At 37.7% G+C, this 22,068-nt stretch overlaps 1 protein-coding gene across 2 annotated transcripts; it reads left to right on the top strand.

Annotated features, from left to right (window-relative positions):
• Window positions 1-42: 42 nt before the first annotated feature.
• On the top strand, window positions 43-21,551 carry EIF2S1 (eukaryotic translation initiation factor 2 subunit alpha). Of its 2 annotated transcripts, none has more exons than XM_036246144.1 (8): window positions 43-175; window positions 4,641-4,882; window positions 9,780-9,859; window positions 12,006-12,157; window positions 16,588-16,694; window positions 18,061-18,158; window positions 19,085-19,228; window positions 20,469-21,551. In XM_036246144.1, the coding sequence occupies exons 2-8, from the start codon at window positions 4,642-4,644 to the stop codon at window positions 20,592-20,594; spliced, it is 948 nt and encodes a 315-aa protein (XP_036102037.1). In that variant the 5' UTR covers window positions 43-175; window position 4,641; the 3' UTR covers window positions 20,595-21,551. The 2 variants fall into 2 exon arrangements, with proteins under 2 accessions (XP_036102037.1, XP_036102044.1); XM_036246151.1 differs by lacking the exon at window positions 43-175 and adding an exon at window positions 4,455-4,535.
• Window positions 21,552-22,068: the final 517 nt, after the last annotated feature.

Below are 22,068 nucleotides of genomic sequence, written 5' to 3' on the forward strand. Positions count from 1 at the left end.
CCTCTATCCTGTTGGCGCTTGCGTGTTGCGAGGTGGTGCCGCATGCGCGGTGGGGTTGAGCGAAGCACACGCTGAGGAGTATCGGCGGCGGCTTCTGCTGGCGGGTCAAGTCTGATCTCTTCGGTTAAAGAGCGTGGCCCCGGACCCCACGGTGGGATTCACACATATACCTCAGGTGACTAGTCCCCTAGATCGGTTTCTGAAAGAACTCACTCTTCTTGTGTCCAGTACGTGGGTGGTCGAGGGAGGGTAGGCCCGGGCTAACACCTCTCCCGTCCCTGCGCGGGAAGTGTCCGGTCGCCACCGCCACCGCCACCACCCGCCGGCTTCGTGTGGGTCTCCCGTGCTGCAGTGGTGCCTTTGTACGCGCGGAGGACCCTCGAGAAGGGGAGGGGGCCGAGTGACTGTCCGGCCTCTTCGGTATACTTGAAGTGAGGATGCCTTGAGGTGGGGCGCCTCGGGGGAGCGCAGCGACACCCCCGCCCCGGGACGCTGAACTCTTTGCTCTTTCCGGGCTTGAGAATTCTGCCTTTTTCTTTTTCCCCCCTTCGGTCCCAGGAAATACTACCTGTCAGTGGAACCCAGACCGGACGCCTCAGGGGACCGGTGGGATGGGTCACAGTGTTGACAAGAGCTGGGTTATAAAGGGTCCACCATTTGATCGTTTATTTTTAAAACGTGAAGCTCATACTGGTGTCTCGCTCGAGATGTGCATTTCTGTACAGTGAGTCACTCCTTGAAACAACCATGCTGATGAGTTTAATAGGCTTCCTGTCAGTGCGCCGTATTTCAGCACCGATGAGAACAGAATTACACGCTGTGGTCGTACAGTTAAGTAAAACGAAAACATAAGCTATGGGAATTTTAGGGTTACGCATTCAGCCTGAGGTCCCTTTTATGAATCCCCAAACTTAAACTACTTTAATTTTTATTAAACAAGAAACATTGTTTCCTGGAGAAAAGGTGTAGCAGAAAGGTCTTGGTTTTTCTTCCGACTGAAGTTGTTATTCAAGGAAAAAAGTTGTGAGTCAGTGTCTTTTGCAGAGTTTGGGAATTACCTACTTACAGAGCTATACTACCAAATCTCAGTTTGTCCGAGGCCAAACGGCCTCAGACGCACCCTGACGTTGGGAGATGTGGGTGCTTCCTTTTTCAGCTACAGCAAGATCATTTAAAAGCTTTATTTTCTGTGGCACTCCTATACTAAAAAGTAGCATCCAGAGAGCATAGGTGTTGGAGTCCAGTTAAAATTACCACAAGAGTTGTTTCTAATACATAAAACACTTCACTTTGCAAAGGAATGTGGACTTCCTGTATCCATTATGGTGACTTGACCTGACTTGACCCTGCACTGTTTTAAGAAAGAAGACCTCCCTACCATTTGACCAGGCAAAATTACTGACAATGCAGGGTATTTGAAATTAGCTTGGAGTTCTGTTAATATATTCTGAAAGGTGGATGGTCTTTAACAAAGAACACATATGGTATTGTAGTACTGTGACATATTGAGGTTCTGTGGCTTAAAGACACTCTGGATTTAATGCCGTAAGACTTGGTTTTAGCTCGTGTTCTAATACTTACTAAGCATTTGTTTTTAAGGGAGTCATTTAATATTGCTGGTTCTTGGTTCCCAGTTAATTGATCGCTCCACTATGATCCTTTCATAATACCATATTTTGCAATTATTTGCTTATTTCTTTGTTTTCCATTCCAAACCTAAATTCTTTAGGTAAGCGTCTCAATTGTTTTACCAATAGTGTTTAGCACACAGTAGATACTGCAAAAGTAGTTGTTTAATGAATTAAGTTACACAATGGAAATGATATTTCTTTTGCCTTTTAATATCTTATATTTGTATACCATATTACACTTTCAGATGTTTTACATATATTTTATCTCATTTAATACTCTCCACAAATCTGTGAGGTACATGCCCCAGACTAGAAACTACAGTTCCATGGGAATACATTTTCCAAGCAACCACAGCTAGTAAGTAAGACAGCAAGGACTAGTACCCACATTGACAACTATTCCCAAAGTTCACTATGCTACTTGCCTGACTTGAGAACTTGAGGGCCAAATAAAATAAGTCAAAGGGCTTTGAAAATTATATAAAGAGCTGATAGATACCTAACTTGTGGCTTCTATTTTCCTGACTGATTTTTTTTTAAGTTAGTGTAATTATTAGCATAAATGAGGGGAGATATATATATATATATTCAAAATCTGTCAGCCAGTATGCAGATTCTTTGTGAAATGTATTCTTTTTGTACTTACCAGGAATCTCATGAAGGAAAGTGGGCCAAGTGACTGTGCGGCCTCTTCAGTATACTTAAAGTGAGGATGCCTTGAGGTGGGGCGCCTCTGGAGAATGCAGTGAGACCCCCACCCCAAGAGCACTTTGCTCTTTCCAGGCTTGAGAATTTCGACTTTTTTTAAAAAACATACCTACATATCGCAAAGAGACTTACTTGAACCTCCTAAAGCTGTAGCATTTGTATCTCCCTTCAGGATTCTTTTACACTATTGCCTATGTTCTTTAACCATCAGTTTAAGCCTTGCTTCCCCCGAATTATCAACTTGATAAGTAAATGTGGTTAGCACATGCTAAAGTTCTTAAAACTATTTCACAGATCTCCATAACATGTTATTTTGATACCCAGTTCAAAAGTTTTTTAGCTCTCAGATTTCAATACTTTGTATACCGATATTTAACAATAGTCCACTCTGCCCCCCCCCCCCCCCAAGTCCTGCTTAAAAATCAAATGACCAGCTCAGGGCTTTTCTTGGTGGGTAATTCTGGCCATTGAATGTCTACTTCCCTTTATATGCTAAATCCCTATTTTGTCAAGCTACAAGAGAAATACATCTCTGCCACTATTGGAAATGTGCTGCTTTATTTTTCTGTTAAACAGGATAGGTTAGTACTGAAAGTTTCCACTAATCTATAGTATATGCTTCAGCACTGAATATGTATATTAATGTTGCTCTTTGATCAAGGTGTTTTTAATTGTAATATATTTATCAATAATGTTGACATAAAATAATTGCCTGATGAATAAGCACAGACTATGGATCCAGACTTCATAGGTTCAAATTCTGGCACTATCATTTGTTAGTGGTATATGGTAGAACAGTGGCTTTGCCTGTGCTTCAGGTTTTTTTCATCTATCAAATGAGGAGAACTAGGAAGAAAGTGGTACCTCATAGAGATAGGCAGCGGCCAGATCATATAGGACCCTGTAGGTAGTGGGAAAATGTATATAAATCAATGGAAAGCCACTGGGAAGATACATGTGAGTGCAGTTAGCACTGCAGCAGAACTCTGGTGACCTGTGAGTTGGATGTAGATGTTCTATCTTTAAGGTCAAGTAATGACAGCCTTCTTTCCCAATTAATAAGAAAAAAAATAAGTGAATTTTCACAAATTTTTCATAGGCATTTAGGTCTTATTACTGCTTGTCTTTGAGCTTTGACAAGAGTAAACTGGTTAAGGTAAGCAGAAAAATATGAAAATCATAAACTATGATTAGTTTGAGAGCTTCTGTTTAGAAACATATTTCTGTTCATGATATGATTTCAGGCTTGTGGATCATAAAAGGAATGGTGCTGAAAGTAGGTTGGGTGGATCAAAGGGAATAGTTTTAAATACATTTAATGTTTGCAGGTTAAGAGAAACTTGAGTTTTATAGTAATGGAGCTCTGTAAAACTATTCTCAAGATTGGGCATACCGCCCAGTTGGTGTGGCTCAGTGGTTGAGCGTCGACCCATGACCCATGCACCAGTAGATCACCGGTTCGATTCCCGGTCAGGGCACATGCCCAGGTTGTGGGCCTGATCCCCAGTGCGGGGCATGCAGGAGGCGGCCAGTTGATGTTCTCTCTCATTGATGATTCTATCTCTCCTTCTTCCTTTCTCTCTCTCTAAAATAAATTTTAAAAAATATTAAAAGAATTAAAAAAAAAGATTGGGTATACCTAGTCAACAAAAGAGAAGAGAATTTGGGAGTGGTAAAAAAAATTAGAAGCTAGAAATTAAGGTAATTGTGAATTAAATTCAGGTTTGCTTTAAGAGGAAAGTAATTTGAATAGGAGGGTACGTGTTAGTTAAATTTAATATGTTTCGTGATTAATAAACTTAGTTTTTGTCCTGATATGTGATATTGTAATTTTGGCTGTAATAAATTATAGGGTTAGGGTTTAAGTTTAAGAAGATTCTTCCCTTTTTATGTAGTGGGTAGTAGTATATAGAGTCTGATTTGGAGAAAGAATAGTTTTAGAATTTGCTGATCGGTTTATTGATGCTTCCCATCATTTGTTATTTCTTGAAGTGGTGGTAGTAAAATAGTATTTAACTCTCGAGGTGTACCTTTAATCCTTAGATCTCAGACTGCTTTATAGGTGGTCATTATTTTTTATGATTCCTCTGAAACTGATGGCAGAGAATCACCCAAGCCTTACAAAAATGTGGAGCAACATAAAAATTAAAGCTTGGTTCCTAGACATCATCTTTTCCATTTAAGAAGTTTAAAGAGGTGAGAAGACTAACAACATCCTCCAGTGGCAAAATGTGGAAAATTGACATTTCTTTATTTTGACCTTAACTGAACACTTACTTGATTCTCTTGTTTAAATTGCAGAATGCCGGGTCTGAGTTGTAGATTTTATCAACACAAATTTCCTGAGGTGGAAGATGTAGTGATGGTGAACGTAAGATCCATTGCTGAAATGGGGGCTTATGTCAGCCTACTGGAATACAACAATATTGAAGGCATGATTCTTCTTAGTGAGTTGTCCAGAAGGCGTATTCGTTCTATAAACAAACTCATCCGAATTGGCAGGAATGAATGTGTGGTTGTCATTAGAGTGGACAAAGAAAAAGGTAAGTGAGAAAAGTATCTAAAATACAGGGTGGGAGAAAAGTAAGTTTATAGTTGTGAGTAATGTGACACAGAGTTTATTCTTGTATTAATATTAATTATTGTATTCTTTTTTTTTTTTATTAATTTTAGAGAGAGAGGAAGGGAGAGGGAGAGAGAGATAGAAATATCGATGAGAGAGAACATCGGTTGGCCACCTTCTACATGCCCCGCACTGGGGATTTGGCCCATAACTTGGGCATGTGCCCTTACTGGGAATTAAACTGGCGACCTCTTGGCGCATGGGTTGACACTCAACCACTGAGCCACACCAGCCAGGCTGTTGTATTATTTTCCATACAAACAACTGTGCCCCTACTTCTGCCCTGCTCTGTGTAACTTTTAGATTTAAAATAATTCATTTTAAAATATATGTTTTTGTAAATTGCCTACTGCAGTAAAAAAACAAACAAAAAAACCTCCTTTTATAAATTCTTTTAGGTATAAAGTTGTTAGAGAAGGATGTCAATTAGTCATCTAAGCAAGATCTCTTAAGTTAGTGGTTTCATTAGTATATCCCAAGGCTCTTTTTTTTTTAATCCTCACCCAAGGACATTTTTCCATTTTTTGTTCAGATAGAGTGGGTGGGGGAGAGAGAAACATCAACGCGAAAGGGACACATCAAGTGGCAGCCACCCACACAACCCAACCAGGGCCAGGGACAAACTGCAACCGAGGTACGCGCCCTTAGCGAGAACTGAACCCAGGTCTCTCTGTAACGCAGGCCGACGCTCTAACTGCTGAGCCAAACCGGCCAAGGCCCACGGCTCTTTTTATGGGTCAAATAACTTGAATTATGTTCCCAGAGGAATTTCCATTTAATATTCCAGACCATGGTACATAAACAATTTATAAGTTTTAAATCGCACACCATTCTGAGTAGCATGGTGAAATCTCCAGCCATCCAGGATGTGAATCACCCCTTTGTCTAGCATATCCATGCTGTATACACTACCTGCCCATTAGTCACTTAGTAGCCATCTCAGTTATCAGATTGACTGTAAAGTTATTGCATTGCTTGTGTTCAAATAATCATTATTTTACTTAATAATGGCCCCAAAGTGTTAGTGATACTGGCAATTCATATATGCCCCCAAAAAGTCATAAAGTGCATCCTTTAAATGAAAAGCTATGTATATATATGGGGGAAATAGTGTACATATAGGGTTTGGTACTATCTGCAGTTTCAGACATCCACTGAGGGTCTTGAAATATATCCCCTGTGGATAAGAGGGGACTACTGTATTCTTTAAACTTTAATAAGTCTTCATATCACTCTCCCAGACTGACTTTGAGTGCTGTCTTACCTTGTATTTCTTTTCTATTATATAAAATATATAGTAATAAGGAATCAAATTTCTACCTAAAATCAGAAAAATATTTTACTTACATATACAATGTATGTAAAAATTTTCATGGTTGCATTGTTTGTACATTATTAATCAAAAACAGGAAATAACCAAACTCATGATGAAATAAATCATGACACTTATGATGTGGAAAGATGACCATGGTAAGATGAGGGAAAAAAAAGCAAAGTGCAGAAGATTCCTATGGAGGGGATCCACTTAAGATATTTGAAGATTAGTTCCTTTTGGACAAGCCTTTAAAAATAACAGCTATAAACCCTGAATAAATATTTTAAAACAAAACTACCTTAAGACAATGATAATAATCAAAAGCAGGCTGAAAATGAAGGAAGAAAGGAATTACACAGGGTAAGTTTTGTGGCTTTTTGAATGCAAGTCACAGATAGCTTCAAGCAGGATAGCTAAAATTGTAGTGGAAACCTGCAGTCTTAATGGCTTGAGTTCTGAACAACCATAACAATTGGAAAGTAGAGATCAGAGAAAAGAGAGACATAGGGAGAACCCCTACATTTATATATAAATTTTGTTCAAATCTCTTGCTGACCCCTAAACTAATATACAGGGTGGACAGCAAGCAATCCAACAGGGAAAAAATATAAAGAGATTTTAGTTGCTTTCTACTTAGGGAGACAGAGCTTATAGCTCTGAATCCAGACAAATTAACTGCCTGCTAAAACAAAATCAGTATCGTTAAGGGGAACATAAAGGAATTCAGAGTGTCACATATCATTCACAATGTTCAGGATATAGTCCAAAATTGCTAAACATTTGAAGAAACAGGAGAATGTGACCCATACAGAAGAGAAAGCACAATCAATGGAGACTGATCTAGAGATGACCCTTATGTAGGAATTTGAAAATAAGGATTTTAATGCAGATATTATAACTGCTCAAAGATATTAGGAAAATATGCTTGTAATGAACAAAATGAAATCTCTGTAGAGAAATTAGAAACTCACAAAAAAAAAAAAAGTATAAATTCCACAATTCAAAAGTGTAATATCTAAAAAACTTACTGGATGGGCTAACAGATTAAAGATGATAGAAGGCTCAGTGAAACTTGAAGATAGTTCATTTAAAAAAGAACCAGTTTGAAGAAAAAAAGCCTGTCAAGTATCAAAAGTTGTATTCCAAAAGAAAAGGAAAGGGCAGAGAATATATTTGTAGAAATCGTGGCCAAAAGTTTCCCATATTTGCTGGAAAAATATAAATGTTATCAAGTGGAGAGGCTCAGCAAATCTCAAAGATAAATACTAGTAAGATCACATCTAGGTACATCAGACTATTTGAAAAACAGATAAAGAGAAATCTTGAAAGTAGCCAAGGAAAATGATATATTATTTACAGAGGAACAGTAATACAAATTACTGTGGCATCTTAATTGGACATAATGGAGGACAGAGCATTGAATGACATCTTTAAAGTACTAAAAGAAAAAAACCGTCAAACCATAATTCTATATCTAAAGAAAATATTCAACAGTGAAGATCAAAATGAGACCTTTTCAGGTAAATAGAAACTAAGAGGATTCATTACCAAATAGACCTGCATTATAAGAAATGGTAAAGGAGTTGTTCAGGCCAAAAAGATGTAATACCTAAAATAAAAAATATGTAGGTAAATTTTAAACTGTTTTTTCCCCCTAAATTCTTTAGAATACATTTAACTGCTCGTCTCTATTTGTACCAGTAGAATTTTAATTTATGGAGGTGACTGATGACATGGAGAGGCCAGTGCCATTGAAAGAAGAGTTTTATTACTTAAGTTTCCCAGGAGATGGGGACATACCCATGCCATGCAGAGCCACATGAGGAAGCACCAGATCTTGTCAGGAGGCAGAAGGAACAAGGGGAAGCCAGAGCTTTTATTAAGCTTTCCACTGGAAAGACAAGGCAGATCAGGGTAAACAGTTTAGTGTTGGCTAGTTTGAGTAGTTTTGGCAGGCCTTGGGCATCAGAATTGTTCCTGGGGGTCTGTACCTGGTTTTGTGCTGATTTAGGGCAGGGGGGATATTGGCTTGGTGTATGAGACTTTGTTGAGATGGTTGGGAATATGGGCTCTGGATTGGTTAGTTGGCATTTGAAAGGCTGCTCCAGTTGAACCCTTGGCTATCTCTAAGAATTGGCTATCCCTGGGAACAGGCTTCTCTTCCTACCCAGTTAGCCACTCCACAAATGTCAGAGTACCAATGCAGACCTCTGGTGCTCAGATGAACAGAGGAACTTCTGGGACTCCCCAGACCCACTCTTGTCCACATAGATGATTACAGTATTTGTGTGCTACAACAAGACAAAGTTGATCACAGCTTATCATCTGAAATGTCAGCACCCCTTATGACAGAGTGCCCCTAGAGTATTCCCAGCCAGACCCTTTGTCCACATGGATGATTCCAGTATGATCCTGGTACCACAGAATCCACCTGGTCCCATGATATGGAAGAAATACCAAAAATGTACCTCTTTCATGCACATACAGCATGAACAGTTGCAGGCTCTTTTTCTGCACCATGTTTCCAGAAAAAAACCTCCAGAAGGAACTCACTTTGAAACTCAACCTGCCATAGTCAACAATAAAGACTTGGCTGAGTAACTAACTGGTGAGTCAAATTGAGGAAACAGCAGCAGACAGCAAAAACAACTATCACTAAAGCAATCAAACCAGATTCTTCCAGCCAAGAATGTGCCCACGTTACCCACAACATCAACCAGTCCTTTTTTTTTTTTTTTTTTTTTTCTGTATGTTTCAGATTTCTATGGTTCCATTTCACCTCAGCCCTTAGGCCCTTCCAATTGGGCATGGGACTCTATCATCACTGAGAATCCCACAAGTGATGTCCAAATGCAGGCTTCTCAATTGGAGAGTCTGGTGGCTTTGGTTTTTGCTTTGTACTCTGATGCCTGTGGCGTAGCCCAAACCATGGAACTTAAGTTTTCCTGATGAGGATGGAATATCTGACTCTTCTTTCCACTGTCTATGTCAGTAACTGTTTTCCACAGGCCCCAGCATCTTTGCTGGTATAGCTATAAGCCTATCTCCTGGACAGACCTCATCCAATATGACCAGCCAAGGCCTTGCAGCCTACAGTCTAAGAGACAACCTGGAATTTCAGAACCCCTATAGTATGATGGACTTGGGATTTCTCTGATCAAAATACTAATACCAGATTGTACAGGGGAAAAAATAGAAAATATAATTAATACAGTTGACTCTGTGATGAGTGAGTGCCAAATAGACATAGAGAATCTTTTGACTAGCTTAAATTTGAATAGTTGAAAATTATTAGTTCCCTCCAACGAGGTGATAGAGAATATACAATTACATGATAATAAAGATGCATTTCTCATCTTGTACTTATGCAGTATTTTGTTAATAGGATTTTAGTGGGGAATAAGTGTAGGTACACCAACCAAATAGCTGATTGTGAAAATCTGACATACTGATGTACTGGCATCTGAACAGAACTAAATTTTTTCAAAAATTTTTTACACAGGATACATTGATTTGTCGAAAAGAAGAGTTTCTCCAGAGGAAGCAATCAAATGTGAAGATAAATTCACCAAATCCAAAACTGTAAGTTGATTTCTCAGTCAAAATAGTTCACTGTTTGATGTACTTCATGAATAATCAGCTAGATTAACCAAGTAATTTGTGTGCATGTGTGCGTGGCCAGTGGACATAGACAATAATGCTTGCGGGGGGGGGGGGCATCTGTAACAAAAATTAATTAATTAATAATGATTATCAGCTAGTCCTGTTCCTGGTAAAATAAAATAAAATAAAAAACAAAACCTACATTTTCTGTAACTGTTTTCATTTCCAGTTATATGTTACGTAGAAAATGATTTAAAGACTTAATTTCAAGAGTATGACTAGTGTTTTTATCTCATGGTGTTAACTACTTCAAAGTATTGCTTATGATCTAATATTCTCAAAATGGTACTGAATGTTAGTGTTTTTAAGATGTTTTAGGAATAAATTAACTATTGCAGAAAGTGGCTTGTCATAACATGTAGTTGTTGAGTTTGGTCCCTATTCTGGGGTTAGGGTCACAGAGACAACCAACTGTTGTATGTTAAGAATGAGCAAGGATTTGTGAAATATTTGTGAATAATAGGAAAGCAAGGCAGGGGCCTGTTACTGGTTTTGTTTTTTCTCCTAGTTAAGGGCTTTTTTCCTTTTTTGCTATAATTTCCTACTTCTCCACAGTAAGCATGAATAAAGCAAAAACAGCCATTTCTGCTTCATCTTCTGTTGATTGTTCTGTTCCCTGGTCCTGTTTAGATTATCTTGTATTCCCTAGATCCTGTTTGTCTTTTGTTTGCTCTTTTCTTGTATCTTTTGTTCTCTTCTACCATGTGTATTTCTGCCCCAAAGATAAAATTCCAAGAAAACAATGTTAAATGAAGAGATTTTTAAAATCTTTGTTAACCCTAGTAAAACAGAGAAAATAAAAATCTAAAAATCAGCCCTGGACAGTTTTGCTCAGCGGTTAGAGCGTCGGCCTGCGGTCCAGAGAGACCCGGGTTCGGTTTCCGCTAAGGGCATGTACCTCGGTTGCAGTTTGTCCCCGGCCCTGGTTGGGTCGTGCGGGTGGCAGCCAATCGATGTGTCCCTTTCACATCAATGTTTCTCTCTCTCTCTTCCTTCCGCTCTATGTGAACAAAAAATGTCCTCGGGTAAGGATAAAAAAAAATAAAAAAAATCTAAAAATCGTTAGATCATTACCCAATCTTTCCCTTTGTTTTACTGGTGTGTTTATTATTACTGTAGTCTGGTTTACACATTTGAAAGTACTATCACTAAAATTCCTTTTTAATAAACTATAGGACCTTGCCACTCAATATAGTTTGTAGATCAGCAGCATTTGCCTCACCTGATTGCTTATTAGAAATGCAGGATCTCGAGTCCCAACAAGTCTGAGAATCCACATTTAAGAAGCACTAGCTCTAGGAAACTTCCATTTTGTTTTGTCACTCAGCATAAAATGACTATGTTAGTACTTAATCAGGATAAGATGTTAGAATGAATAGAATATTAATACCTTTCCTTACTCATGTTTCATGTGTAATTAACATGAAAATTTCCTTTCTTATACTCTTTTTCTCCTTTAAGCCCTGTTATTTTTTGGAGATTAGAAGTTTGGCAGCAGTGGGTAAGATTAAAGGATAACTGTTAAATGATAACAGAGCAAAAGAAATACTGAAATCTCAGTCCTGGTTCCATGATCTCATATGGAGTGGTAGTAGTAATAGCTTACATTTGTTTAACAGGATTATATGATAAATTTTATACAGTGGTATAAAACTGTATAAAATTTGTATATTTTTCATTTATATTGTGCATTTGTATATGTTTGATTTGTGTAAGAGCTCTGTGCAGTAAAAATGAGAGCTACTACTATCTCCCTTTTCCAGATGAGGAAACAAATTCAGAGAGGTTAGTTTATCTCAGAGTCAAGACTTAAACTGTGTGTTAGGATGCTAAATTCTGTACTATTTCTCCTTGTCATACCCAGTTGGGTTTATTATTATGGGAAAGCATATATTTCTCTTTGGAAAAGAATTTGTTGTATGGCAATTCTTTGTTGTTAAGCAGTTATTATTGTAGTCAAATTAACCAAAGGTTTGTTTTTATATGCTCTCTAGTAAAGTGTAAAAATAACTATTAAATAGATCTCTTAACCTTTGAATTGTTGAGCCCTTCACTTTGTTTCTAGGTTTACAGCATTCTTCGTCATGTTGCTGAGGTGTTAGAGTACACCAAGGATGAGCAACTGGAAAGCCTGTTCCAGAGGACTGCTTGGGTCTTTGATGACAAGTACAAGAGACCCGGATATGGTGCCTATGATGCGTTTAAGCATGCAGTCTCGTAAGAACATTTTTGGCTCTGCTTCTACCTTTATATCACAGCTGCTGGGTCTAACATGCAGGTTGAAAGCCTGACATGTAATAGTACAGGTTTAGATTAAAATATTTCAGTGTAAAAGGCCCATCATATAAGCCAATCCTGTACAGCCAAACCTATATAATTTCTTCTTTTTTTAAATTTATTTACTGATTTTAAAGAGAGAGAGGGAAACATCGATTTGTTGTTCCACTTATTCACGCATTCATTGGTTGCTTCTTGTGTGCACCCTGACCAGAGATCGAGCCTACAACCTTGGCCTGTCGGGATGATGCTCTAACCAACTGAGCAACCTGGCCAGGGCTTATAATTTCTTATATCAGTTATATATTTTCATAAGCCATATGATTTCTTCTCATACTACTCCCTTATCTGTTTCCTTCTCCTAGTTTTTTTATTGTCCTAGATGACTTCAGGACCAATGTAGATGTCTCATCTAAAACTGTAACCTCTTTTCTTTTCCTCACAATTCTTTAGACCTTCAGCCTGTGCCACTTTAGCCAGTCTTCCATATGGCTTCACCCTGGGTCTGTTATCACCAGGATTTGCTCTGCCTCCAAATCCTTTAATTCACACATTCTTTTTGTTTTTTAACCACAGTCCCTGTCCTTCCAGCTCCCACAGTTAGTCCTACTCTGTGTCTTAATTCTTACATTAAGTTCTCATTCCAAACTTTTTTTTTTATTCCCTGTCTTTTCACCCCTTTCTGCCTTCTCTTTCTTATTCAGCATAGCTACACCATGGTCCAACATTCTTGCAAATATCATGAGCTTTTGCCCTGTTTTTCCTTCTGTTATATCCAGCCTTGGATCGATGTTCCTGCCTTCTGTGCACTTGTAGACTGCTGGGTGCTGCTAGGAAAAACCACAGTCTTGCAGGTTGGTGCCCCTGCATATTCATGGTCTCAACCTCAGCTGGGCCTTCCCTGCTGCCCCACATTCTCTCTGCTCCTGGTCATTTCTTCCTCCCATTCTTAGAGTGGCCATGTTGGAGCTTCCTCAGATACCCACTCTTCCCTCACTCTACCTGGTACACTCACTATTTTATAAATAGAAGACATTGCGCAGGGTCTCCTCTACTTCCCTCCACTAGCTCAGCAAACTTACCTCGGTCTCACCTGTCATTACCTCCTTCCTGTGCTCCTGTCACACTGGAATTTGTATCCTTCCTGCTCTCAAACTAATCTTACCTGTGCCCAGCTACTGCTCAGGGACCTCTTTCCATCTGTTATTACGTCTCTTGGGTCTTCATTCTTTCCCTTAATTGGTTTCACTCCAGCAGTGTAGATCTGTTCTGATTTCTCCCATTTACACTAAAGAACCAAATTCTCAACATTCTTCCTACCTGTCTTAAGCAATCACTGTGTCCTCTCCTTTTAACAGTCAGACTGCAGTTCTCTCTACTTCTGCACCTCTCACTCCTTCCTAAATGTTAATGCTCCACAGCAACCTCACGCTACATTGAGGTCTCTTTCCTAACCTTCGTGTTGCCAAGAGGTAATGGTCCTCTCAGCCCTCATAATGGCTGAGTGGGGCCTGGGACTGTTAGTGAAGCCTGTGGCAAGCTGACTCATTTGGTTCTCCAAATCCCTTCCAGTTTACCCCCACAGGTTGTCATATCATGTTGTCAGAGAGGTGAGAATAGTAATAATTATAATAGCTGATATTTATATAATTTTCACAACCTATGGTATAAGTTCTATTAATCCCTATCTTATAGATGAGGAAATTGAGGCAGAGAGTCAGTAGTTTGTCCAAGTTTACACAGCAAATGGTGGAGCTAGGATTTAAACCCAGGCATTCTGGCTCCATCAGCATTTATACTGTTAACCATTAAGCACTATTTTATATTTCTGTCCTCCCTGACTTCAGTCCTGCACTCCTCAGTCAGTACATTTGTTAACTTGGCTTGATGTCATCATCTGGCCCCCTAACCTCCATCTCCAACACTCCCTCCCTTGCTGCTCAGCCTTGGCACATATTATTCCCTTTTCCTTAACATTCTTCTCTTGTGTCATCAGTCATGTACTGACCGTTTAGATTTAAGTAATACTGATTCTTTGCCACATGTGCTTCATATTTTTAGTTCAGATAATTAAGAAATAAAATGTCTGAAATAGTTGGAAATGATGTTTTTTACCTTTCCCAATTCATTCCCCTCATTCATCAATGGTAGCCACTATTCTGAAATTAGTATGTATCATTACAGTTTCTGCTTTTATGATTTTAATAAATATAGGTATTCAGAAAGCACATATTTAAACTTTTATTCTATCACTATCTTTCTGTACCTTGAATTTTTACTAATATGGCTGTTGAACAGGATTTCTCAAAATTGATAGATTTATGCCTACTTCGTGTTAATTTATTTTCTTACATTTATGGAGGTCAGAATTCTGAAATAGGTCTCACTGGCTTAAAACCAAGGTGTTGATGGGGCTGTGTTCCTTCTGGATACCCTAGGGGAAAATGGATTTTCACGACTTTTCCAAAATTTCTGTCTCCTTCCTGCTTTCATTGTCACTTCACCTCCCTCTTATACGGACCTTTGTGAATACATTAGGCCGACTCAGATAATTTAGAATGATCTCCCTATCTCAAGATGCTTAACATAATTACATCTGCCAAAGTCTCTTATTATGTAAGATAACATATCCATACTTTTTGGGGATTAAGTCATGGACATCTTTGGGGGACTATTATTCTGTCTGCCGCAGCCTTAACTGATTTCTTCTAAAGCCATTAGAGAGATTCTTTCTACTTTAGACCATAAAGGGCCTTTTTTTTACTTTATTTTTATTGTTGACACTGTTACAGATGTCCCCATCTCTCTCCTTCCTCTCACCCCCCCACCCTATGTCCATCTCTACCCAGCTTCTGTACCCCCTTACTTCTGGCCATCACCTCAGTGCTGTCTATGCCTCTGGATTACACATATGTTCTTTGGCTAATTCCTTCACTTTCCTTCATTTCATGTTAATTTCTATGTAGTGTTTTATTGTGAGAATATGTTTTATCTGTTCCTCTATTAAGAGATATTTAGGTAATCCCACTCCACCTCTTAGTTTCCCCCATTTTTCAAACAAAGCTATGATGAACACTAATGTACATGTCTCTGTGTGTACACATTTGGTAGTTCTAAGGCATATACCTAGGATGAGAATAGAGTTGTTTGTGCATAGGATTAATCGTATGCATTTTTAAATATACTCAGTTTTGCCAAAAGACTCTCCAAATTGGTTCTATATTTATATTCCCTCTAGCAGTTGTATGAGCCATCCCTATTTATCTTCATCCTCATGTTCACCAATGTTTGGTATATATCTCAGATTTTTATTTTCCTTTTGCCAAATTGATAGACGTATAGTAATATCTTATTTTGATTTGCATTCTATTGGTTGTTGGTGAACTTAACACTTTTTCATGTTTATTGACCGTTTATGTTTCTTCTATGAAACATCTGTTTATTTCATTTGTTCATTTTCCATTGGTTTGTCTTTTTTTTGCTTTGGTAGGCAGTATTAGTTGAATGCAAGTTCTCTCCACCCAAATTCTTTTCCCTTACATTCCTTAACCTATGCTTTTTAAGCCTGGTGCTTGTTCATGCCATTTTTTAAAATATATATCATACCTTTTTTAAAACAGTTCTACCTTTGCTTGTTAAAATTCTGTCATTTTTTCAGTCATCATTGTATTTGTTTTTTCATTTGTCATTTGTTCAGCAACCATGTCATAGACTAAGAACCTGGTGCCTGTCTTGTGGAACTTAGGAAGATTATATAAAATTCTATTTTATCTATGAAGGCTCTTATGATCCATTAACTGGAAATAATACCTTTCTCTCCTAATTCCTAGGGATGCAGTTTTTTGTTTTTATTTTTATTTATTGATTTTAGAGCGAGAAAGGGAGAGGGAGAGAGAGATAGAAACATCAATGTGGGAGAACATCGATTGGCTGCCTCCTGCATGCCCCCTACTGAGGATGGAGCCCACAACCCTGGCATGTGACCTGACTGGGAATGAAACCAGGACCATCTCATTCCATGGGACCATGCTCAGTCCACTAAGCCACACCAGCCCGGCTTGGGAGACATTATTTTAGTAATGATCAATTGGGTGTTTTCTGTTTGTCATATACTGCTAAATGGTACATTATTTCATTTACTACCAAGATCAGTGAGATGCACTGTTTTTGTCCTCATTTTACACATTTGGAAACTGAGATATGGAAAGGCCCAAAGACACATAGTTATCAAAAGGCAAAACTAAGATTTGAACTCTAATTCTAATGTTAAAGCCTGTGCTCTTACACATTATTCTGTGGTATTGTGTTTGGTATTGCAATTATCAGTAAAGTAACCTTGACCTTTTGTTGTGTGTTTTGTTTTTTATCAGAGACCCATCTATTTTGGATAGTTTAGATTTGAATGAAGATGAACGGGAAGTACTCATTAACAATATTAATAGACGTCTGACTCCACAAGCTGTCAAAATTCGAGCAGGTAAATGATTTTATAAATGGTGTTAAAAGATTTTGTATGTATCATAAAAGCTGTTAATGAACCTTACCAAAGAATATATTACTATATCAACATCTGTAAATTTTTCTAAATGTGTGTTTCTCATAAGAAAGTTTAAGAACTTAAATTATTTTGTTGCATCATCATAAAATGTATATATTGACACAAGTTAATCTTAACTTAGCCCTTATTTTTAAGGAAGTGGTTATTTTAGTGCATACTTAAAAAATAGTCTTTTTTTTTTTTAATCCTCACCTGAGGACATTTTTCCTTTTTTTTTTTTTTTTTTTGTTCAGGTAGAGTGGGAGGGAGAGAGAGGAACAGAGAGAGAGAGAGAGAGAAACATCGACGTGAAAGGGACACATCGAGTGGCTGCCACCCACACGACTAACCAGGGCCAGGGACAAACTGCAACCAAGGTATGTGCCCTTAGCGGGAACCGATCTCGGGTCCTCTGGACCGCAGGCTGATGCTCTAACCGCTGAGCCAAACCAGCCAGGGCTAAAAATAGTCTTAACAGTACAGTAATATTCTCTCATGTTTCTGGATTAACCATGGTTAATACTACAGAATATATTTTTTCAGATGTTTTTTCTATACTCACGTGCTATATAGGAATATATGCTGTTTACATTCAGATATAACTTTTTTTGTTTTTACAAAGATGAGATCATAGTATGAAAAGTTTTCTCCCACTAGTTTTTCCCACTTGGTATCATGGTTGCCTGTCCATGTAGAACATAAGAATTTTTTTCATTCTCTTTAGTGGCTAGGTAGTAGTCTATAGACTGATAAACTTTAACTTAACCGTTCCCCTTATGAACATTTAGGTTGTGCCAATTATTTTTGTTATAAAAAAAAACACTGTAATAACACCCTTATCATATACACTTACCCATTTATGTAAGTGTTCTGTAAGGAAAATTCCTAAAAGTAAAATTGCTGGGTCAAAATGTATGCTATTTCTAAACTTCTCAACAATTTGCAATTATCGTTTCATTGAGTTTTAAAACGGTCCTCCTCCTCTCCATTTTACAAATAAGAAACTGAGGTAAAGAGAAATTGGAATTGTGATTTTAACCCAGAATTTAGCCAGAATTCAAGGTGTTTGTTAAATGTGTCTGTCTGTTAGTTTCATCATTCAAGGGCGTGATGTGGATGAGTGAATATAATTTCAGATGGTTTCAATTATGAAAGTTAATAGTTGGGATTGGTTTCTAATTAAAAGGATGATTAAAGCTTTCACAAGTGTTTGGATACTCATGTATCTGTCACATCTGATTTCTTTTATGCCTTTAAATACCTTTTGCACTTTTTGGTAATAAGCTTTTGAATTTTATAATTTTAGATATTGAAGTGGCTTGTTATGGTTATGAAGGCATCGATGCCGTAAAAGAAGCCCTGAGAGCAGGTTTGAATTGTTCTACAGAAACCATGCCCATCAAGGTGAGTAGTCCATTTTCTTCCTCCCTGCTGAAATATCTACCTAAGCCAAATCAGATTTTTTTTATGGTCATGTTTTATAGCAAGTGTTATGAAAAGTGGATTCTGGGTGATATTTCTAGGGGATGTTTACAGTTACGTATAGGCTTTTTGTTGTAGCTACTGTTACTATCGCAGTGGACAGAGATTCTTATTCCTATTGGTATTGAGTGCAGAGGGCTCCTTTACAATAAAGAGCTGTGCCCTGGCTGGTGCAGCTTGGTTGGTTGAGCATTGTCTCATGTACCGGTCATGGGTTTCCCTGTGAGGGCACATGTCCAGGTGTTGGGCTCAATCCCCAGTAGGGGGCATGCAGGAGGCAGCTGATCAATGTTTCTCTCTCATTGATGTTTCTCTTTCTCCCTCTCCCTTCTCTCTCTTAAATCAGTAAAAACATAATATATTTTTTTTAAGTTATACCCATAATGCTCATAAAATCTTAAAAAGGGCAACATATTCTCTCATAGTCACACACAATTTTTAGGAGGTTTGCTCTGAATCTTTCATTAGCAGTAAAATTAACGGAATGGTTGCGATTTAGAATCTATTAGAATTTCTTCTGTCGGTTTAGTTTAGAACCAAATCAGAATTTTTGTTTGTTTTTGAGACAAATTATCCACTGTGCTGATGATGGCTATATTTAGTTTAGCCACCAAAGACACCCAGAGGTCGTCATTCTTCATATTCAGTATTGTAGTGGATTTTATTAGAACACTGTATCAGTTAGATTTTGCTACATTAACAAAATACCCCAAATTGTTGACTATAAAATTGGGAGTTAAGTTTTGTGATAATTTGTTAAGGCAGCAGGTAAGCAAATCAATTCTCGAACATCATAGTAGTTGTGTGTTCTATAAATATACTCACAACTGAATTTTTATCTTCTTTAGATTAATCTCATAGCTCCTCCTCGGTATGTGATGACTACAACGACCCTGGAGAGGACAGAAGGCCTCTCTGTCCTCAATCAGGCTATGGCTGTTATAAAAGAAAAGATTGAGGAAAAGAGGGGTGTCTTCAATGTTCAAATGGAGGTGAGACCAAGAGATGTTTTGCCTTGTTCTTAAAAGTTTTTAAGAAATTTAAAAACTCTAAATGATTTATATTCTAAAATCTTTAAAAATGGGATACAGCTCTGGCCGGTTTGGCTCAGCGGTTAGAGTGTCGGCCTGCAGTCCAGAGAGACCCGGGTTCAGTTTCCACTAAGGGCATGTATCTCGGTTGCAGTTTGTCCCCGACCTTGGTTGGGTCATGCGGGTGGCAGCCACTCGATGTGTCCCTTTCACATCGATGTTTCTCTCTCTCTTCCTCTCCCTCCCACTCTATCTGAACAAAAAATGAAAAAAAAAAATGTCCTCGGGTGAGGATAAAAGAAAATGGGATACATTTAGGATTACAACTCTGCTAAGCATAAAATAATTATTGACTCAGAGGGTTCCTAAAAGGGTTTTTTATAAGTAAGAACTAACACGGGATGTTTATTAAGAACTATGGTTACTCCCCGCCCTGCCAAGGAAAAAAAGTAGATGATGTTGTCAGCATTTAATGTGAAATACTTAAAATTTCACCTCAGAATTAGAAACCGGTGTAGTTGCTGCCCGGTCAGTGTGGCTTAGTGGATTGAATGTCATCCCATGGACTGAGAGGTTCTGGTTCCATGTCAGGGTACATGCCTGGGTTGTGGGCTCGATCCCCAATAGGGGGTGTGCAGGAGCCAGCAGATAGATGTTTATATCTCTTTCTCTAAAAAATCAATGAAAACATACTTTTTTAAAAAAAGGATGAGATTAATTTTTTTAACAATCAACGAAACCAGTGTAGTTAGTTGCCTACTCTCAACAAGAATAGACTCTAGTTTTCATATGTATATATAGAAATATATATATATATAAAGTTGCTCCTTCTCTGAAAAGGAATAGTAAATAATTTATTTCGAACCTAGAAAGTGCATTTTTATAGGATGTCTTTTGGGTTTGAAAGATATAACCACTGAAATTAATTTTCATATATTTTCAGTTTCAGCTTGTAAAAATAACAGAAAATAGTTGATTTTCATACACACACCTTTATTTTTTCTGTATTGTCTTATTCTCAAATTTCTTAAATTATTGAGCTAATGGAATTAGTGATGTCAGCACTCAAATTGAAAAGAGATGGCAGAGTTAAGAAAAGTATTTCTCTAAGAGTTAATACACTAGGCAGTTATAGTATTGAAATTGAATTTTGTGCATTATTTAACTACTTCACTGTAAAACTATGCCTCTACTTCCACAGCCCAAAGTCGTCACAGATACAGATGAAACTGAACTCGCAAGGCAGCTGGAAAGGCTTGAGAGAGAAAATGCAGAAGTGGATGGAGATGATGATGCAGAAGAAATGGAAGCCAAAGCTGAAGATTAACTTTGTGGGAAACAGTCCAGTTTAAGGAACACAAAAGAGCCTTTCCTGGCTATAAACCCTAGACTTAAAAGTTTTCCAGTATTGAAAACTTCAAAGCTGAATATTTTTTATTTCCAAGTATTTAAATGTTCTAAAAGACCAAAACGTGAAATGCCCTCCTAAAATGTCGGCTGTTTTCACACAGTAGCTCCAACACATCGAGCATTTTATAAGGGAGCGGCCTAATTTCACTAGAGACAAATCTTTAAGCTAAGAACAGTCATAAAATTGGGCTTTCTATTTCTGATATCCCCAGATTGACACCTCTTTGTAGTTCAGTGCCTCCATGTAATTTACCAGGGGCACCCAAAGCAAATAGTCCCCACCTTTCTATATAAATGTATCAAACAAACATTAAATAAATTTCTGGGATATTTAACTATAGGCTTCTTCCTTCTTGTCACCAGTTTAAAAGCATTATGATTACTAAGACCCTAATTCTATTCATTTTAGTTTAGGTGTAGAAATATAAGGGCAGGTGTTCAAAGGATCTATACAACAGATCCTTTCAAAAGGAGGGCTTAGAGAAAATAATTTTAACCACAGTGAAAGTTGACTCTTAGGGGGGAAAGCCTTAAAATGCAATTAAAGAATTACATTGGTTGTGTGCCTTTTACCTGTTTGAGACTGATGAAATGTAGGAGGGAAAATGTATCACACTGGCCCTAGTTGGTGGAGTTTGCCTGAGTTTGTAATTTAGAGTGGTAGAGTTTCGTTTTGTTTTTTTAAGATACTGCTTCTTTAATTTAGTTATTTTGAGTATCATCACCTTTTGATTTTTTTTTTTTTTGCATTAAAATACTCACTAGGTTCCACTTAGAGAGCTACAGTTTTCTTTGTAACAGAACAGGGATCTGTTGGAACACAATTACAATGATTTTTCTATATTTCTATCATTTTTATCTTTGAGAATTAATTATTTTAAAGGTATATAAATTTAAAGATAAATAATAAATATTAAGGTAAATAAATTCATAGAAAACACATGGTTTGAAGTTCCTGCAACAATAATCAGGGTGTAGAAAGTCTTGAGTTACTTTGGTCTTTGTAGATTTAATCTCTTACTATGCTTGAGGTATATGATATATTTATTTTATTAATTATTCCTAAGAATAATTATTTAAGTACTTAGAAGATTAAACCATGCCCACCTTCATCAATCCAGGACTAGACTCAGTATTAAAGGGACTGGGAAATGGAGGTGTGTTGGTGAGACAGTCTGTGCCATATATGAAGGTTGTCCTTTAATTTAGCAGCCTTGACGAGCTTTTTAAATCCAGAAGCCTGACTTCATGGAGCCATTTCCACAAGGGAGCCATGATCGCTAGCTAGCATGCCATGCTAGTAATGTTTAGAGGAGATCGGATATATTCAAAATTAGCACATGATTTTCACCTTGGTCTTTTTGAGGAGCCAAAAAATAAGTCTATAAAGC

The sequence above is a fragment of the Molossus molossus genome, unplaced genomic scaffold (assembly GCF_014108415.1).
Source record: "Molossus molossus isolate mMolMol1 unplaced genomic scaffold, mMolMol1.p scaffold_m16_p_1, whole genome shotgun sequence".
Taxonomy (NCBI): domain Eukaryota; kingdom Metazoa; phylum Chordata; class Mammalia; order Chiroptera; family Molossidae; genus Molossus; species Molossus molossus.

Coding starts and splice junctions, on each gene's coding strand:
- EIF2S1 (XM_036246144.1), top strand. CDS start 4,642: ATGCCGGGTCTGAGTTGTAGATTTTATCAACACAAATTTCCTGAGGTG. Junction 4,883..9,779: donor TAGAGTGGACAAAGAAAAAG/GTAAGTGAGAAA, acceptor TTTTTTACACAG/GATACATTGATTTGTCGAAA. Junction 18,159..19,084: donor CAGAAACCATGCCCATCAAG/GTGAGTAGTCCA, acceptor TATCTTCTTTAG/ATTAATCTCATAGCTCCTCC.